This window comes from Trichechus manatus, unplaced genomic scaffold, assembly GCF_000243295.1.
Source record: "Trichechus manatus latirostris isolate Lorelei unplaced genomic scaffold, TriManLat1.0 scaffold00140, whole genome shotgun sequence".
Lineage (NCBI taxonomy): Eukaryota > Metazoa > Chordata > Mammalia > Sirenia > Trichechidae > Trichechus > Trichechus manatus.
Genome location: NW_004444076.1, coordinates 4,713,941 through 4,729,947, shown reverse-complemented (window position 1 = coordinate 4,729,947; position 16,007 = coordinate 4,713,941). Strand labels below are relative to the sequence as shown.

General features: G+C 44.7%; 1 protein-coding gene across 2 annotated transcripts in view; it reads left to right on the top strand.

The window, feature by feature from the left end:
* ME3 (malic enzyme 3) overlaps nucleotides 1-11,633 on the top strand; it is a 244,626-nt gene extending 232,993 nt beyond the window's left edge. The window contains exons 9-15 of one of the 2 annotated variants that reach the window (XM_004385527.2): nucleotides 2,046-2,143; nucleotides 2,422-2,535; nucleotides 4,098-4,203; nucleotides 4,800-4,942; nucleotides 5,525-5,698; nucleotides 9,265-9,363; nucleotides 10,755-11,080. In XM_004385527.2, the coding sequence (XP_004385584.1) occupies nucleotides 2,046-2,143; nucleotides 2,422-2,535; nucleotides 4,098-4,203; nucleotides 4,800-4,942; nucleotides 5,525-5,698; nucleotides 9,265-9,363; nucleotides 10,755-10,916 (896 nt within the window). In that variant the 3' untranslated portion in view covers nucleotides 10,917-11,080. Of the gene's footprint in view, nucleotides 1-2,045; nucleotides 2,144-2,421; nucleotides 2,536-4,097; nucleotides 4,204-4,799; nucleotides 4,943-5,524; nucleotides 5,699-9,264; nucleotides 9,364-10,754 lie in introns of both variants that reach the window. The other variant, XM_023739802.1, reaches the window with a different exon arrangement.
* Nucleotides 11,634-16,007: the final 4,374 nt, after the last annotated feature.

Below are 16,007 nucleotides of genomic sequence, written 5' to 3'. Positions count from 1 at the left end.
TCAACTAAATCTTCAGTAGGCCATTTGACCGGTCTATTAGGCCAGCCTCTCCTGAGTGATGGAGTACATGTTAAGACCAGTGAATTCCATGATCCATTAGCTTACTGTTGTACTTCTTATACTGTGACATTAGTTCCTTGATTAGAAACTTGTTGTCCAGGATATCAGGATGGTGAATGTCATTCCATGTATCTCAGATGATGGTGCTGGCAGAAGCATTATAGACAGGAGAAGAAAATCCATATCCAGAATATGTGTCTATTCCAATGAGAACACATCTCTTTCATGTCTGTGATGGAAGGGGTCCAATGTAATCATCCTGCCTCTAGGTGGATGTCCCCCTCCCCCAGGGAATGGTGCCATAGGAGCTCAGTGTTGGTCTTCGCCATTGACAGTTAATCATTCAGCAGTAGCAGTAGCCAGGTCAGCCTTGGTGAGAGGAAGTCCATGTTGGTGAGCCCTTGAATAGCCTCCATCCTTACCATGGATACTTTGTACTTAAGCCCATTGACCAAATACTGGGTGGCTGGAAAAAGATGCTGACTGACATGCACAGAACATACCATTTAATCTACCTGAATATGGAGAGCTTCTTCCCAATACACCCTTTGGTGAGTTTTTATATGGGGTACAAATATCTTCACATTCTGTGCCTATTCCAAGGTGTCCATCCATGTATCCCTTCTCTAGACCTCCTTGTCACCAATCTTACTATTTTGTTCTTTCCAAGTTCTTCACCATCATGCTAAACCATTAGCAACTGCCCATGAATCAGTGTGGATCCTTGGACCAGATAAAGCAGACAACCAAATGCACCATTTGAAGTTATATCCACTGGGAATATGTCACCACTACCATTCAAGGCCACATTTGATTGGACCTGCAGCCATCCAGTTCTGGTTTGTGCCAGCATATCATGAAGAACAATCTGTAAATCAAGCTCAAGTTTTTTTTCTCCATGGTCATAAGGAATTCTCAGTGAGGCCTCAGGTATGGATTAAGGGAGAAGGAGTCTGAGCCACCTGCTCACTCAAGTTACTTGTACCTTCTGGACAGACATGCTCGAGCCATTTGATGATGGGATGCTATTGCGAACACCCAGCCCTATGGCCTGGTGGATAAAATGGGCAGCACAGGTCACATGGTCACTTGACATCACATGGTTAGGCTGCAGTCACATTTTTAATGTTTTTTATCCATTTTTCTCTTAAACAAAGTACTATATGAGACTCACACTTCTTTTTTGCATCTATTTATCATTTAAGAATGATGATGGTAGCAGCACCTGGCGAGAAGCTTATCCTCTCTCCCAGGGTCTCAGAGCTGTTTCTCAAAAGGAGAATAATTATCTGCAAAAGATGGCATGAAATACCGACCGCTCTGCCAGAAATCACAACGAAGGGTCCCAGACAGAGCAAGAGAAAAATGCAGAACAAAATTCAAATCCACAAAATGACCAGATTTACTGGTCTGACAAAGACTGGAGAAACCCCTGAGACTATGGCCACCAGACACCCTGCTAACTCAGAACTGAAGCCATTCCTGAAGTCCATCTTTCAGCCAAAGATTAGACAGGCCTATAAAACAATAACACACGTGAGAAACGTGCTTCTTAGTTCAATCAAGTATACGAGACCAAAGGGGCAACACCTGCCCAAAAGCAAAGACGAGAGGGTAGCAAGGACAGGAAAACTGGACAAATGGACACAGGGAACCCAGGTTGTAAAGGGAAAGGGGGAGAGTGCTGACACACTGCAGAGATTGCAACCAATGTCGCAAAACAATTTGTATATAAATTTTTGAATGAGACACTAAGTTGTGCTGTAAATTTTCACCTAAAGCACAATAAAATTAAAACAAACAAACAAAAAAACAGATTGCATGAATTTGCTCCAAAATTTACTTGTCTACAAAATTGACTTCTACAAAGGCTAAGAAAGTTGCTTGTTCCTCCACAGGTCCTAGGTGTGGGGAACTCTGTCAAAGGTCATCTCTGGGTGGCGGGGAGCAGGGGCCAGAGTTAATACCAGCCCACTCTCTTGCAGGCACAGCCTCTGTCGCTGTGGCAGGGATCCTCGCTGCTCTGCGAATCACCAAGAACAAGCTCTCCAATCATGTGTTTGTTTTCCAAGGTGCAGGTGAGGTAGGTGGCATCAGGGGGGTCTATACTGTTGTTCTGATAGTAAAATAAGGATGAGTGGAGGAGTATCAAGAAGAGGAGGTGTTCTGGGGTTCTGAGAAGAGGAAGCAGCACAGGTGTTTCATGATAATTGTAGCTGCCTATGCCACAACATTTGGGTGTCTCAAGGCAAGGACTTAATTGGGACTTCTGAGGATAGGAGCTGGAGGGTGGGGAGAGGAGGATAAATGCTAAATAACTGTTTGCCCTGTGTCTGAACATCCCCTTATGATACCTCTCAGGCAGCCATGGGCATCGCCCACCTCCTTGTCATGGCCCTAGAGAAAGAAGGAGTCCCCAAGGCAGAGGCCACAAGGAAGATCTGGATGGTGGACTCCAAGGGGCTCATTGTCAAGGTACTGTCACTCTGGAGATGTGGAGGTTTCCTGGTACTTAGGGCTCCCAGAAACTGGACTGGAAGAGGCCACCAAGGGGCAAACTGCTCAAACAGAATAGGGAGCAAAAGGAGAGCAATGGCCTAAGTTCCAAAGAAAAAGACTTCAGAAAATAGCCTTAACTGCTCTTGTCCAAAACCTTTGAATGTATGTGTGAATGTGTGTATGTGTGCTCCTTTCAGCCTTATCTACCACCACTTCCTGCCTTACACTAATCCCCAGCCATACCAAATCATAGTTCTCCAGAAGTAGCATGCTCTCTCACTTCCATGTCTTTGCACATTTTGTTCCTCTGCCTAAAATGCCCTTCTCCCTTTGTCCCATGCCCACTGCCAACCCTTGAGCCCTTCTCAGTTAACTCCTCATTTGATTTAGCTCAAATGTTACTTCCTCCATGAAGCTTTCTCTGAGCATCTAATCTCAATTAATTTCCTACATCTGTGCTCACATAGCCCTCCCCACTTTGTACTTACCACACTGTGGGGCAGCTGCCCCTTTACTTGTCTGTCCCCTAAACGCTTTATATTCTTGATATCAGTGCCTGGTACATGGTAAGTAAATTTAATGTTTGAGGTATGAGTGAAAGAATGAAGGGGAGAGAAAGTCCAGCTTCAGCCTGGAACATGTTGAGGGCTACAATTGGATGACCCCTCCCTTAGGGCTTCACTCTGAGCTCCAGGTTTTAATTCCCAGAATTTAACTAACATAGAATGTCAGTGAGAGATGAAAACTATGGCATATATGGGAACTAGGGGAAGTACATGGGGCCACTGGCCAAGAATAGCAGAGACCCCTCAGCAGAAACTGATCTTCGTGCTATTTCATATGGAGCCAGATGAATGCTGGAAGGGACTGAGGCCTGGAGATTCCTCCTCCCAGCCCAGGTCATTCCAAAGGAAAATCCAGCCATAGGTATAGGCTTCCAGAGGCTGCCACACTTCCCTCTGGCCTATCTTTCAACATCATCTTGCTCACTTATTGAGCCCAAGGAGCTGTCAAAGCTGCCTTCTTCACTCGGGTTCTCAGTGGAATCATCAGAAACGTTTCTGCCCATTTACCAGCACTAGTACCAATCTGTCACCCACTGACTTCTATTTAAAGAAATGAAAGCAATCTGGAGCTGGCTGAGCACTGCCAACCATTCCATGCCTGTCCTGGAGTTCAGCTGAGCATTATTCACAGGAGGTTAATGGCTGTTGTAAAATACATTCAGATTAGCTCCCTGAAGCCAGGTGGCTCAGGCTCCATCCCTCAGCTGGGCCTGGGTGCTAGACTCAGGCATTTCCTGAGAGTCTTTCTGTCCATATGTGGTTTGGATTTAAAAAAATTAAAAGGTTAAATCATTAAAAATCTTTAGGTTCTATCAGGAAATCTGATCAAGAGGACTGGCACCAAGGCTTCTCATAGCTCAGACCAAAGCATGGGACCCAGCAGGGAATGCTCTCAGAATCTCCAAATGCACCCATGCCCCCTGCCCAGGAGGCCTTCACCACCCACAGCTGTCTTGTGTTCTTTCTCTGTAGGAAAGGAGTCACCTGAACCATGAGAAAGAGATATTTGCCCAGGACCATCCTGAAGTGAAGTCCCTGGAGGAGGTGGTGAGGCTGGTGAAGCCCACAGCCATCATAGGTAGGAGGAGGGAGGGGATCCACAGTCCAGCTAACCCTCTTGACTTGCAGGTGGAGAGACTGAGGCTGAGAAAAGGGCATCACTAACCCACGGAAACATAGCTCTTTCCCCTATCCCATTCTAATTCAGTGCCACAAACTTTTGTTGAGTGACTACTATATGAAAACCATAGAACTAAGGCACCAGAGTGGGGGCTTAGTGATGCAAAATTATACAGTGCAGAGGGAAAGCACAGGGCTGGTCTCTCTAACAAGGATGAAATGAGCACCTCCCCCAAGGCAGGGGCTCTGGCATCTCTCCCTGCACTGTGGGAGTAGCCCACTCTAAATGGTAATGCCCCAGGAATGCCTTTACAGGTGCATGTTAACCGGGCAGGGAACTGAAGTGGTCCCTTAGGAATGAACGGAAGACCTCAGCCAGCTCAGGCAGGAAGACCCTTTTCCCTTCTGCTCCCTCAGTCCCTATGTCAGACGCCATCCCCAAGACTCCCAAGCCTTTGTGTTGTACCTTGTTTCCCCAGCCACCACCACCAGGAGAGGAACGGTTTGTTTACAAAGAACAAGTATCCCCACTACCCCCCCACCTTTTCCCTGTAGGTGTTGCCGCCATTGCAGGAGCCTTCACGGAGCAGATTCTGAGGGACATGGCCTCCTACCACGAGCGCCCTATCATCTTTGCACTGAGCAACCCCACCAGCAAGGCCGAGTGCACAGCTGAGAAGTGCTATCAGGTCACCGAGGTCAGCAGGGAGTCCTTCCTTCCCCAGGCTGAGAGGACATAGCAGCAATAACTATGAGTAACCCTTTGTGGGTATAAAAAATCCCCACATCTCTGATGAGCAAACTAAGGTTCAGACAGATGAAGTAACTTGTCCAGGGTCACAGAGCTAAGGAGTAGTGGAGCTGGCACTCCAACCTAGATCTGACTCCAAAGCCTAAGCCCTTACCCATGATGCTATACTTCCCAAGATTCCCCCTAAATAACAAAGAGCTTTCACCAGAATCCTATGCACTTGTAGACTCTAGGCCACCTCCATACCTGTCTTGCCCTGGGTTGGCCCTCCTAGGAGGTGACAAGTAAAGAAGACACAGTGAATCCCATCACCTTTCAGTGATTTCTTGGCTGCAAGGTAACTCCAGAAGGGCTGAGCTTTCTGGTAAAATGAACAAGTGTGCTTTGAGCATCTGCCATGTTTCAGCACAATGCTGGGAATTTGGGAAGGGATGAAGAAGGTCGGGACAACTGGGAGATAAGACTAGATCACCATTTCTGCCTGGAACCAGTCCGCAAGCTCTGTCTCTGGTTTTCTTCCTGCCTCCAGGGCCGAGGTATCTTTGCCAGTGGAAGTCCTTTTAAGAGTGTGACACTGGAAGACGGCAGGACCTTCATTCCTGGGCAGGGAAACAACGCCTATGTGTTCCCTGGAGTGGCACTGGGAGTCATCGCCGGCAGGATCCGGCACATCCCGGATGAGATCTTCCTCCTGACAGCAGAGGTATTACTTTCCCTGCTCCCTCACATGCTCCCAATAGGCCCCTCAAATATTCCTCTTCTTGTCTCTTCCACCCACCTGCCCCCAGCCCTGACAGTGGATCCCCAAAGTACCTGAAGATCAAGCTTCTCTCCAGCTCACCTTGAGGCCTGAACTTCTCTCAAATCACACAGGATTTTTGAGAGGGTATAGGGAATAGATTTACAGCCTTGGAAACTCTATGGGGCAGCTCTACTCTGTCCTGCAGGATCGCTGTGAGTTGGGATCAACTGAACAGCAATGGGTTTGGTTTTGGTTTGGATAGGGAATAGTCAGTGAGGGGGGTGTTGGCAGGAGGCACTGACAGTACCCAGCACTACTTCCTGCCTCTCCAGAAGGTCTGGAACAAAGGAGATGTCTCAACAGAGGAGATACCACCAAAGCCCCATGAAACTGGGCTCGTAGACTATGACAAGTGATGGATTCTTCTAGCCATGGGCCTTGGCCACATCACCAGGATAACTGGTAGTGGAATAAGCCAGCCCCACTGGCTTGCATGCCTCGTTTTACCTACTCTGAGTACCCAAATCGTGAGCACAGTTATTGGGGCAGGGGATGCACCTGCTCTAGGTATCATCCTAGAAAAGTTCCCAGAAGGGTTCTGTGCCCTGGGCACCGTAAAGATAATGAAAGGATTTATTGAGAATGGCAGCCTGTGTTCATAATAATGGTTATTAATCATAACAGTTACAGTGGCTGACGTTTATCAAGTCCTCACTAAGTGCCAGACACTTGACATTAATCCTCACTCTGAGGAGTAGCAATGTCTCTGCTGGGAGATGAAGCTAATCAAAGCTATAGACAAATATTAAATATATTTACACCCAATGAACAGCAAAGACTCTACTGTGATTTCTGACATACTTCTGCATTTCCTCTTCACCATGGCACTGGTAAGAGACCAAAACCAGCGAGACACGGAAATGGCTTCCCTGCAGCCCTGTTCTGTCCCCTTCTATGCGTTCCACGCAGAAATGCCTCACGTACCAGGTCCCTTCTCACTAGGTCTTGGTCTTTGCTTGAGCACTGGCTGCACAAGGCCATGCAAATAATGTCTTCTTAAGGGTTTTCAGTCTCCTACATGCCCTATGCACACTAGCTGTGGTTTTGTATAGCAGCTCTGTCCCTCTGGTCTGTGTCTGTATTTCTTCTTACTGTTCTGATCGTTGTTCTTGTCCTGTGACTGTGGACAGTGCTGTTTAAAACCCCCACTGGATAAGAAGAGTCACCTTCTGCCTGGAGTCAGTCTGAACACAGATTCCCCTATTGTGCAGAAACACAGTTGCTACAACCCTTCCTTTGTAGCCTCAAGAAACATCTCACACACCCATCTCCCAGTGCTGTGGGACAGTTCTGCTCCATTGTTTCATGAACAGTATCCTGACAATTACACAGGAACATCTCCTCAATCTATTTATTAAGCACCTCCCATGAGTAGGACAAGGTCCCTGCCCTGTAACACCCGGCAGTCTGGTCTTCATACTCCTGGCAAGTTGTATTTCTGAAAAGGCTGCTTTTAGTTAAGACAATTTAAGTTGAATTTGATTTTCCTGTGGAAAAAAATAACATAAGCTTTAGGAGATTTACATGCATTATCTCATTTCACCTTAACAACTCTGTAAAATAGGTATAGTGATTATTCCTATTTTCATAGACAAGGAGAATGAAGCACAGGGAGTTTAAGTAACTTGCACAAGATCATACAGCTTGAGAGCAGCAGTGCCAGGATGGACCCAGGCATTTTGACTTCAAGCCTGCAGCAGAGCAGTACCAGTGCCCAGATTTTTAGAAGTGACCTCACATACCGTGCTACATATCTACACTCTTTGGGGTAACCGTTCTAGATGCAGATCTCGCCACGGAAATCCTGCTTCCCTTCTCAATCCATCTCCTATACCTCCACAAAGAGAGTTCTTCTGAAACCCAGATCATGCCATGTGTTTCTCCTAATTTCAGACCTTTTTATGGCTCCTCGGCACATGCAGGATAAAGTCCACACTTCTTAACATTGTTTCCATACAAGGTACTTCATCACACTGCCCTCCTTTCCTCTCCGCCCTTCCTTCAGCCTCTCCCTACCACCACCCTCTCCAGTGTGCTGGTTTCAGCCTCCCGCACGCGAACTCTCTTTCACCTCCAAGCATTTGCATGTACTATTCCTTCTCCCCTTTTTAAGTAATTCATACTTTGTCCTTCAGGTTTCAGCTTATGTTGCTTCTTCTGGGAAGCCCTTCCTTTACAGGGCAGACTGCGCCCTGCCTTCCTCTCTGCCTAAATGCCCCCCTCACTGCATTCACCCCACTATACTGTAATTGTTTGGTACAGTAAAACCTGCAAATACCAGAACCTGTGTAAGGCAGAAACCTGTAAGAGAAGGAAAACTCAAATATTTTCCACTAAAACAAGCGATAGAAAAGTGGTAAGACTGCACCCTATCTAAAGTGGAAAACTTACAAGACCTGGAAAAACAAGACAGTCCTCTTGAGTTCTGGCTCTCACAGGTTTCACTGTAATTGTTCCTTTACTCCCATCTCCATGAGGGAAGACTATGGCTTCTTCACCATGGACCTCACCACCTGGAACACAGCCTAGCATATCATACAGCTCGGCAAATGTTTGACTGAACAAATGGAGAGATAGGAGCACGAGACTGAGGCAGAGGAGGGGGGCGCCTGCTTCCCTAATATCTGTCAAACTATGATGCAAGACCATTTCCCTCACCTGTCCATTCTGGAACACACAGTTCTCAGAAAGCATCAGTGCCTTTTCTCAAAATCCAAACTGGACACCAGAAAATCAGGTGTGGGTTGGATTCAGAGATGCCACATTAAAGAGACCGATCTGAAAGGCTGGCTGAGCACCAGCCACTAGGGCTGAAGGATGAGGTTTGCAGGGCAGAGCTCACCCTCAGAGGCAGCCTCTGAAGCAGGGAGGGGAGCTGTGTGAGGTGCTGTTCCCAGGATGATGTGCTTAGGGCATTTATTCCAATAACCCAAAAGGCTCATATATAGCATCATTCACTGGTAGCGAGGCCTTTCCTCAGACTGGGACCAGGGCTATAAGGGAGGGTGCAAAGAGCCCTGAATTCAGGGAGATGAGATGGCCAAGACGGGTATCCAAGGATGGTGTCCAGATACTACCAAGCATGTGGAAGGAAGCTGGGACCCAGGAAGTGAAACCCAGTGACCACTATGCAACAGGCTGAACCAGCCAAAAGGAGATCCCGGCGTCTTTGCTTTGCAGGCCACAAGCTTATACATCTTGGTCTTAGTGATTTTCCTTTAGACTTCAGTGAGCTTTATGTTGTTTTTTTAAGCCTCAGCCAGTCTCACAGTACAGAAAGGACATGGCTTTGCTTAATCTCAAGCATTAAGCTCCCCTGGGCCACCTGGTAGTATTTACAGCATTGGGAACCACAGCAACTGACCTGTTTGCGGGAGGGGCAGTGGGAGAGTTGAGTCTTGAGGTTGGGCTTGTTCTGGGGAGGCAGAAACTCAGCTTCTTTCTTTTGGTTCTGTCCCTCTCCCCAGCAAATTGCCCAGGAGGTCTCTGAGCAGCATCTGTCCCAGGGGAGACTGTACCCGCCACTCAGCACTATCCGAGATGTGTCTCTGAGAATCGCCATCAAAGTAAGGGGCATCCTACCCCTGTAATATGGATAGTGAGGCTCAACTACTGCTTCTTTCTGTGGCTTTAGGAAGGCTAAGGGGATGGCAGCTACGGAGACATCGTAAGCTCCTCGGGCTGCACTGCATGTGACCCAGAGGCAGGGTCAGAAACTCCTGCTTATAGCTCATGCCCCACACCCAACACCCACCCAGGCCAGTTCTGGGAAAGCTCCTGGATTTCCTCTCAAACACCAGACAGAAAGGTCATCAAAGTCCATGGCCTTGTGGACGGGAATGTGGGTGGAATTTTTTAAAATGAATCATAAAGGCTGATTTATACAGAAAGGTCAGCCTGTATAGCATCATGGAAAGGGCTCAGGCTTTGGGGTCCCAGCTCTGCTAATCAGCAGCAGAATAACCTTGGACCAGTCACTTCACTTGCCTGAGCCTCAGTTTCCTCCTCTTCCAAAGGGGCCAGTAAGCCCTCTCTCCAGAGTTCTGGAGAAGATTAAAAGAGAACAGAGAGAAAGCTCCACACCCAGTACCTGTCTGGCCACAGTAGATGCTCATCCCTCCCTTTTCTCTCAGAATGGCTAGGGCCATTGGAGGTCAGGTTCATGGACTATTTCAGGGAAAAATGTCACCATAGAGACTATGCAGAGATGATGGGTTTCCAAAGAATCAGAATATGGTACAATAAAGACTGGCCCAGAATCAATAACTGTTGGGAGCTGGATGGTGGCTACATGGGGGTTTATTATACTATTATTTCTACTAATGTAGATGTTTTAAATTTCCTATAATAAAAAGCTTTTCTTAATAATATAAGAAAACATATTGTACACATTCCCCATGAGCTGTCCAGGGCAGGATCCAGGATTAACCCTCAAGATCAACAGTCCAGCTCATAGTTCAACTCTACCCAGTCCAGTTCCTTCCTTTTTGGCATATTTAAATTCAGGCTCTTGTGAAACCAAATCTAATACCCAAAGAACAGTTTCCCAGCTACTCATCCAATTCAGTTCACATTCGGGGGAGTGTATGTGTCAGTATTATCTAATTTTATCCTCACACTACTCCAGAGAAAGATCTCATTATCCACATTTTACAGATGAGGAAACTGAGGCTCAGCCAGGATAGTGGCACCCCTAAGGACCCACAGGAAGTTGAAGCTGAGGCAGAATTTAAGTTTGGCCTCTTGACTCTGGCACAGTATTTATACAACTCCTGTCTGTCTCTCCAGGCAGAAAGCTCAAAATCCTTCCTATTCATGGCTTCAAGGACCACAGGCTGTGGGAGGAACATGTCTGATTCTTCAGAGTGTGTTCCCCTTCCCCAAGGCTCCCAAGCAAGGAACTTTAGGCAGGTTCTTCCTTAGACCCAGTTCCTCAGCCAAACATGTTTTTCCCTAGGTCCTCGACTACGCGTACAAACACAACCTGGCCTCCTACTACCCAGAGCCCAAGGACAAGGAGGCTTTTGTAAGATCCCTGGTCTACACTCCAGACTATGACTCATTTACAGTGGACAGCTACACTTGGCCCAAGGAGGCCATGAATGTTCAGACGGTTTGATGCGATTTCAGTGGCTGGTGTGGGGCTAGATGAAGCCCTAAGTAGCACCAACAATATAAATCGGTTCCAAAATGGCCATCTTTGTCACTGTGTTTTTTCTTTTGAACTTTCTGGTGTGAGAGGAGATGCCCAGGCATGTGGTGAATGAGAGCCTTGTCTCTGAAGACCCTTGGAGTTTACATTTCTCTAACCCTCCTCTGAGTTCCTTCCTAAGCATTTCTTCATTCATTGATTGCCAACTATGGGCTTAGGCCTGTGGGAAATACAGAATATTGCCTAGAATCCTGCCTTTACAGAGCTCAGGGTCTAGTGGAAGAGATGAGATACACAATTCATTTCGTTGTAAGGGAAAAAGTGGTAAGTCCATGAAACAAGTGCAGATAAAGATCAAGGATACTCAGAGGAGGGAGAGTATACTTCCTATAAGGGCATAAGAGAAGGCTTTAGGGGGAGCAGTGAGTCTCAAGAATGAAGGATGGGTAGGAGTCACAGGAAGATGGGGAGCATGAGGACAGCCACTAGCCAAAAGCACAGCCCACTTACGGAGCTCTGTCCCTGCTGGAGGAATATACACCCTTCAAGGCTTAGCAGGATTGGAGGGCTGAATGACTGGAGGCAGCTCACTAACTAGTCAGAAATGGTCACTTCTCTATGGGTTGTGAAGTATTAGGCATTTCTTTTTGGTTATTGCTAAAAGGAAATCCAGAGATATGTGGGTGGGGAAGGTCAGCATGCCAAGAAGTGAGGAGGAAGGTAGGCAATGAGGGAAAGAGCACCATGGGGAGTTCCAAGGAAGACTTGATTTCATTTCCTAGCCCTGGAACACACTCTCTTCCATCCTTCACTCTGCTGTGAAGTAATTCTGCAACTCAAAGCAGCTTCGTTATGGAGGTGATGTCAGTCTGTTCTAGTGTTTCTTAGGCCATGTTCAGTCCTAGCCTTCACCTCCCTCATGTCCAGCAGAACCCATGCTATATGAGGGTGGGGGTGGGTGTGATGGTTAAGATTGTGTGTCATCTTGGCTGGCCATGATTCTTAGTGTTTCAGCAGTTGTATAATGTGATCATTTCCCTGTTGAAATTTGATACACGATCACCCCCACGATGGAATCTGCTGAGTGGTACCAGCAGGGCTGGGCCTGTGGTGGCTCACTGCCCCCTCCCGCTTCATCTCTCTGCCTTCCTTCACCTACTTCCTTCCTGCTAACCTTGCCGGGGCTTTTGCTTATTCTGGATCCTGCAGCTTGCTCCCATACATCTGGCCTCTGGTTCTTGGGACTTGGGCTGGTGGCTTGCCAGCAGTCTTGCCTGCCAATCTTGGGTTTGCCAGCCCCTGCAGCTACGTGGATGGGGGCAATTCCCTTTCCTGCCTCACGGACTTGGGACATCCAGCCTTTAGGGGCCTTGTGAGCCATTTCCTTGATATAAATTTCTCTTTTTACATATATATATGTTTTTCTGGTTTTGCTTCTTTGGAGAACCCAGCCTAAGACATTTGGTACCGAGAGTGAGGTCTAAAGAAACAAAATTGTAAGGATGGATTTTCTAAATTGGTTCTCAGGTCTGGTTAGTCTTAAAGATGTTGATGACTCTGCTTCCAGTAGTAAAGAGGGCACTGTTAAGCCATGGCGTGAGGTGGCAATTCAAATATGCAAAATATCACCTCCAGTAGATCAAGTACTGGTGAAAGACAAGGCTCTGGGTGATTACATGGATGATACCTTTCTACGATTTTGTCATAATGAGAAGTATAGGGAGTCTGGTTGGCTGGTCCTACTTTTGCTAGACAAACTGGTGAAAGAAAGAAATGAGCTCAGGGTTTCATAGTTAAAGCTCAAGTGCTGCATAAACGACCTCAAAGTTTCCACTTTTGCCTTGAAAGAAAGCCTTATTTCTTATAGTAACATAGCTGATATGGCTGAAAACCAAACCCAGAGTCTTATTTTAAGAGTAGCTGAATTACAACGCCAACTTAACTGCCAATCTTGAGAGATGTCTGAAATTAAATTGAGGGCATTGACTGGGAAGAACTGGGATCCTGAAACCTGGGATGGGGACCCACACCACCAAGAAAGCAGCACTGGGAGCAGAGCACATCCTTTGGACCCAAGGTCCCTATGCAGAGAAGCTCCTAGTCCAGGGGAAGATTGATGGAGAATAAACTTCTGTTTGTTAAAGCCATCCACTTGTGGTATTTCTGTTAAATAAGCAACACTAGATGACTAAGCCAGTGGGGGATATGCTTGCAGCCCCCTACAATTAAAGACCCTGCTGAATTGCTAAGATCTATTGTGATGGCAGCTTCCAACCTTCAATTTTATTGTATAATAGAGGATACAATAAATCAGGCTCAGGGAACTACCACTGCCCACCCCTGCTGCCAGCTCAGCCTCAGGACACTCACCACCCACTATGAATAGATCATATATGGCTACCTCTCAGTGACAGGCTTGATGGACCATGGGGCTCCTAGAAAAGTTAATTAGCAGAGACATCAGTCAACCCTTGTCCAGGTCTTACTCTTCAGACATCTGCCTCCTTGGTGCTAGTGCTTAGCCAAGAATATCTTCAGGAAACATCCCTGCTCTATGATCTCTGGGATCACAGAGAATGAAAAACTATTCAGAAGAGGGTTTGAAGAATGAAGTAGTAATCTGAACACCATTTAACAGGGAACCTTTTACACTATTCGTTCTACATCACATTCCACAACTTCCTCTGCACTCCCACTACACTTCCATTGTTCCAGCAACAAAAACAATGTGCAAGAGGGAAAAATCAAAGTCCAGCATCGAAGTAATACATGATTTGAAATGCTCAGTTTTCAACAAAAAATTATGAGGTGTGCAAAGAAAAGGAAAGTGTGACCCAGACTCAGGAAAAAAATCAGTCAATAGAAAATGCCTTTGGGTATCCCCAGAAGTAGAATTTAGCAAACAAAGACTTCAAGACAGTTATTATAAATCTATTCAAAGAACTAAAATAAACCATGTGTAAAGAACTAAAGAAAGGTACGACAACAATGAATCAACAAATAGAGATTCTAAAAAAAGGAAATAAATAGTATTTTAAAAGAACCAAATGGAAATTCTGGAAATGAAAAGTGTAACAACTGAAAAGTTTACTAGTGGTGCTCAACAGCAGATTCAACATGGCAGAGGAAAGAATTAGTCAACTTTAAGGCAGATCAATAGAAACTATCCAATCTGAAAAACAGTGATAAAATAAGACAGAAAAATAAACAAATCTTCAGAGACCTATGGAACACCATCAGATCTACCAACATATGCATAATGGGAGTCCCAGAAGGATAGGAAAGAAAGAAGCCAAAAAATATTTTAAAAAATAATGGTTTAAAACGCCCCAAACTTGATTAAAAATATTAATCTACATATCCAAGAAGTTCAATAAATATAGGATAAATGCAAGTAAATCCACACTTAGACACATCATACTGAAACTGTGGAAGACAAAGAGAAAATCTTAAAAGCAGGGAAAAAAGTGAATAATCATATACAGAGAACTACCAATACAATCAATGGTTCCTGCTGACTTTCTTCAGAAACAGTGAAGACCAAAAGACAATGGAATGACATATTCAAAGTGGTAAAGGAAAAAAAAACTATCCATCTACAATTCTATGTCCAGAAAACTGCCTCCAAATGAAGGCAAAATAATAACATCCCAGATAACCAAAGACTTAAAATTTTCATTGTTAGAAGACCTGCCTTACAAGAAATATGAAAGTGCTTCAGGCTGAAAGGAAATAACACCAGATGGTGACTAGAATCCACAGGGGAAAAATGAAAAATACAAGGAATAGTTTATATTTGGTTTAACATAAAAGACTATATTTTTCCATTCTTCCCTTAAATTTTTTAAAAGATATAAGATTGTAAAAAGCAATAACTTTCACCACTGTATTTCTGGGCTTATAAGATATATAGTGTAATATATATACCAACAAAAGCACAAAGGCAGGGGGAGGAAACAGAGCTACATGGCACAACATTTTAATATTTTACCAGAATTAAGTTAATATTAATCTGAAGTATAGTGTGATAAGGGGGCAGTGGTGTTTCAGTGCTAGAATTCTCACTTTCCTTGCAGGAGACCCGGATGCTATTCCTGGCCAACGCACCTCAAGCACAAGCATCACCAATCTGTTAGAGAGGCTTATATGTTGCTATAATGCTGAAAGGTTTCAGCAGAGCTTCCAGACTAAGGCAGACTAGGAAGAAAGGTCTGGCAATCTACTTCCAAAAAAATCACCCAATGAAAACCCTATGGATCACAACAGTCCAATTGCATTGTGCACGGGGTCACCATAAGTTGGGGCTGACTTGACAGCAGCTAACAACAACAGAATGTGACAACTTCAGATGCTTATTGTACTCTCCAGAGCAACCACTAAGAAAATAATAGCTACTTTATTATAACTATCAAATAATAATGAAATAGCTAAATAATAGCTGGAAGCTCTACAGAGAAAAATAACTTAAAATCTACACAGAAAAAATTGACAAAGAAATTTAAATAGTACACAAAAAATACTTAGCAAAAAAGGAGGAACAGAACAACAACAAAAACAGAAGATATACATAAAATAAATAGCACAATGGTAAACGTAAACTGAAACATACTAATAAATACATTAATGTAAATTGTATTAAATATACCAATATAAAGGCAGAGATTGTCACTTGGATACAGATAAAATAAATAATTAAGGTAAGAACTATTACTAGAAAAAAGGGGGGAATATTTTATCATTATAAAAGGGTCAGTACATCAGGAAGATAAAAAATTATAACTGTACTCACACCTAACACAAGAGCCTCAAAATACATGAAGCAAAAACTGTCAGAATTTAAAGAGATAACAGACAATCCAACAATAACGGTTGGAAATTTTGATACTGTGCTCTCAATAATTTATAGAACTAGAGAATTTTTTTAAGCAATAATTAATCGAGTAACAATCTAACTGACATACAGAAACAATTTACACAATGAAGGTAGAATACACATTCAAGTGTTCATGAAACATTTTCCAGGTTAGATCATATGCTAATCCATAAAACAAGTATAAA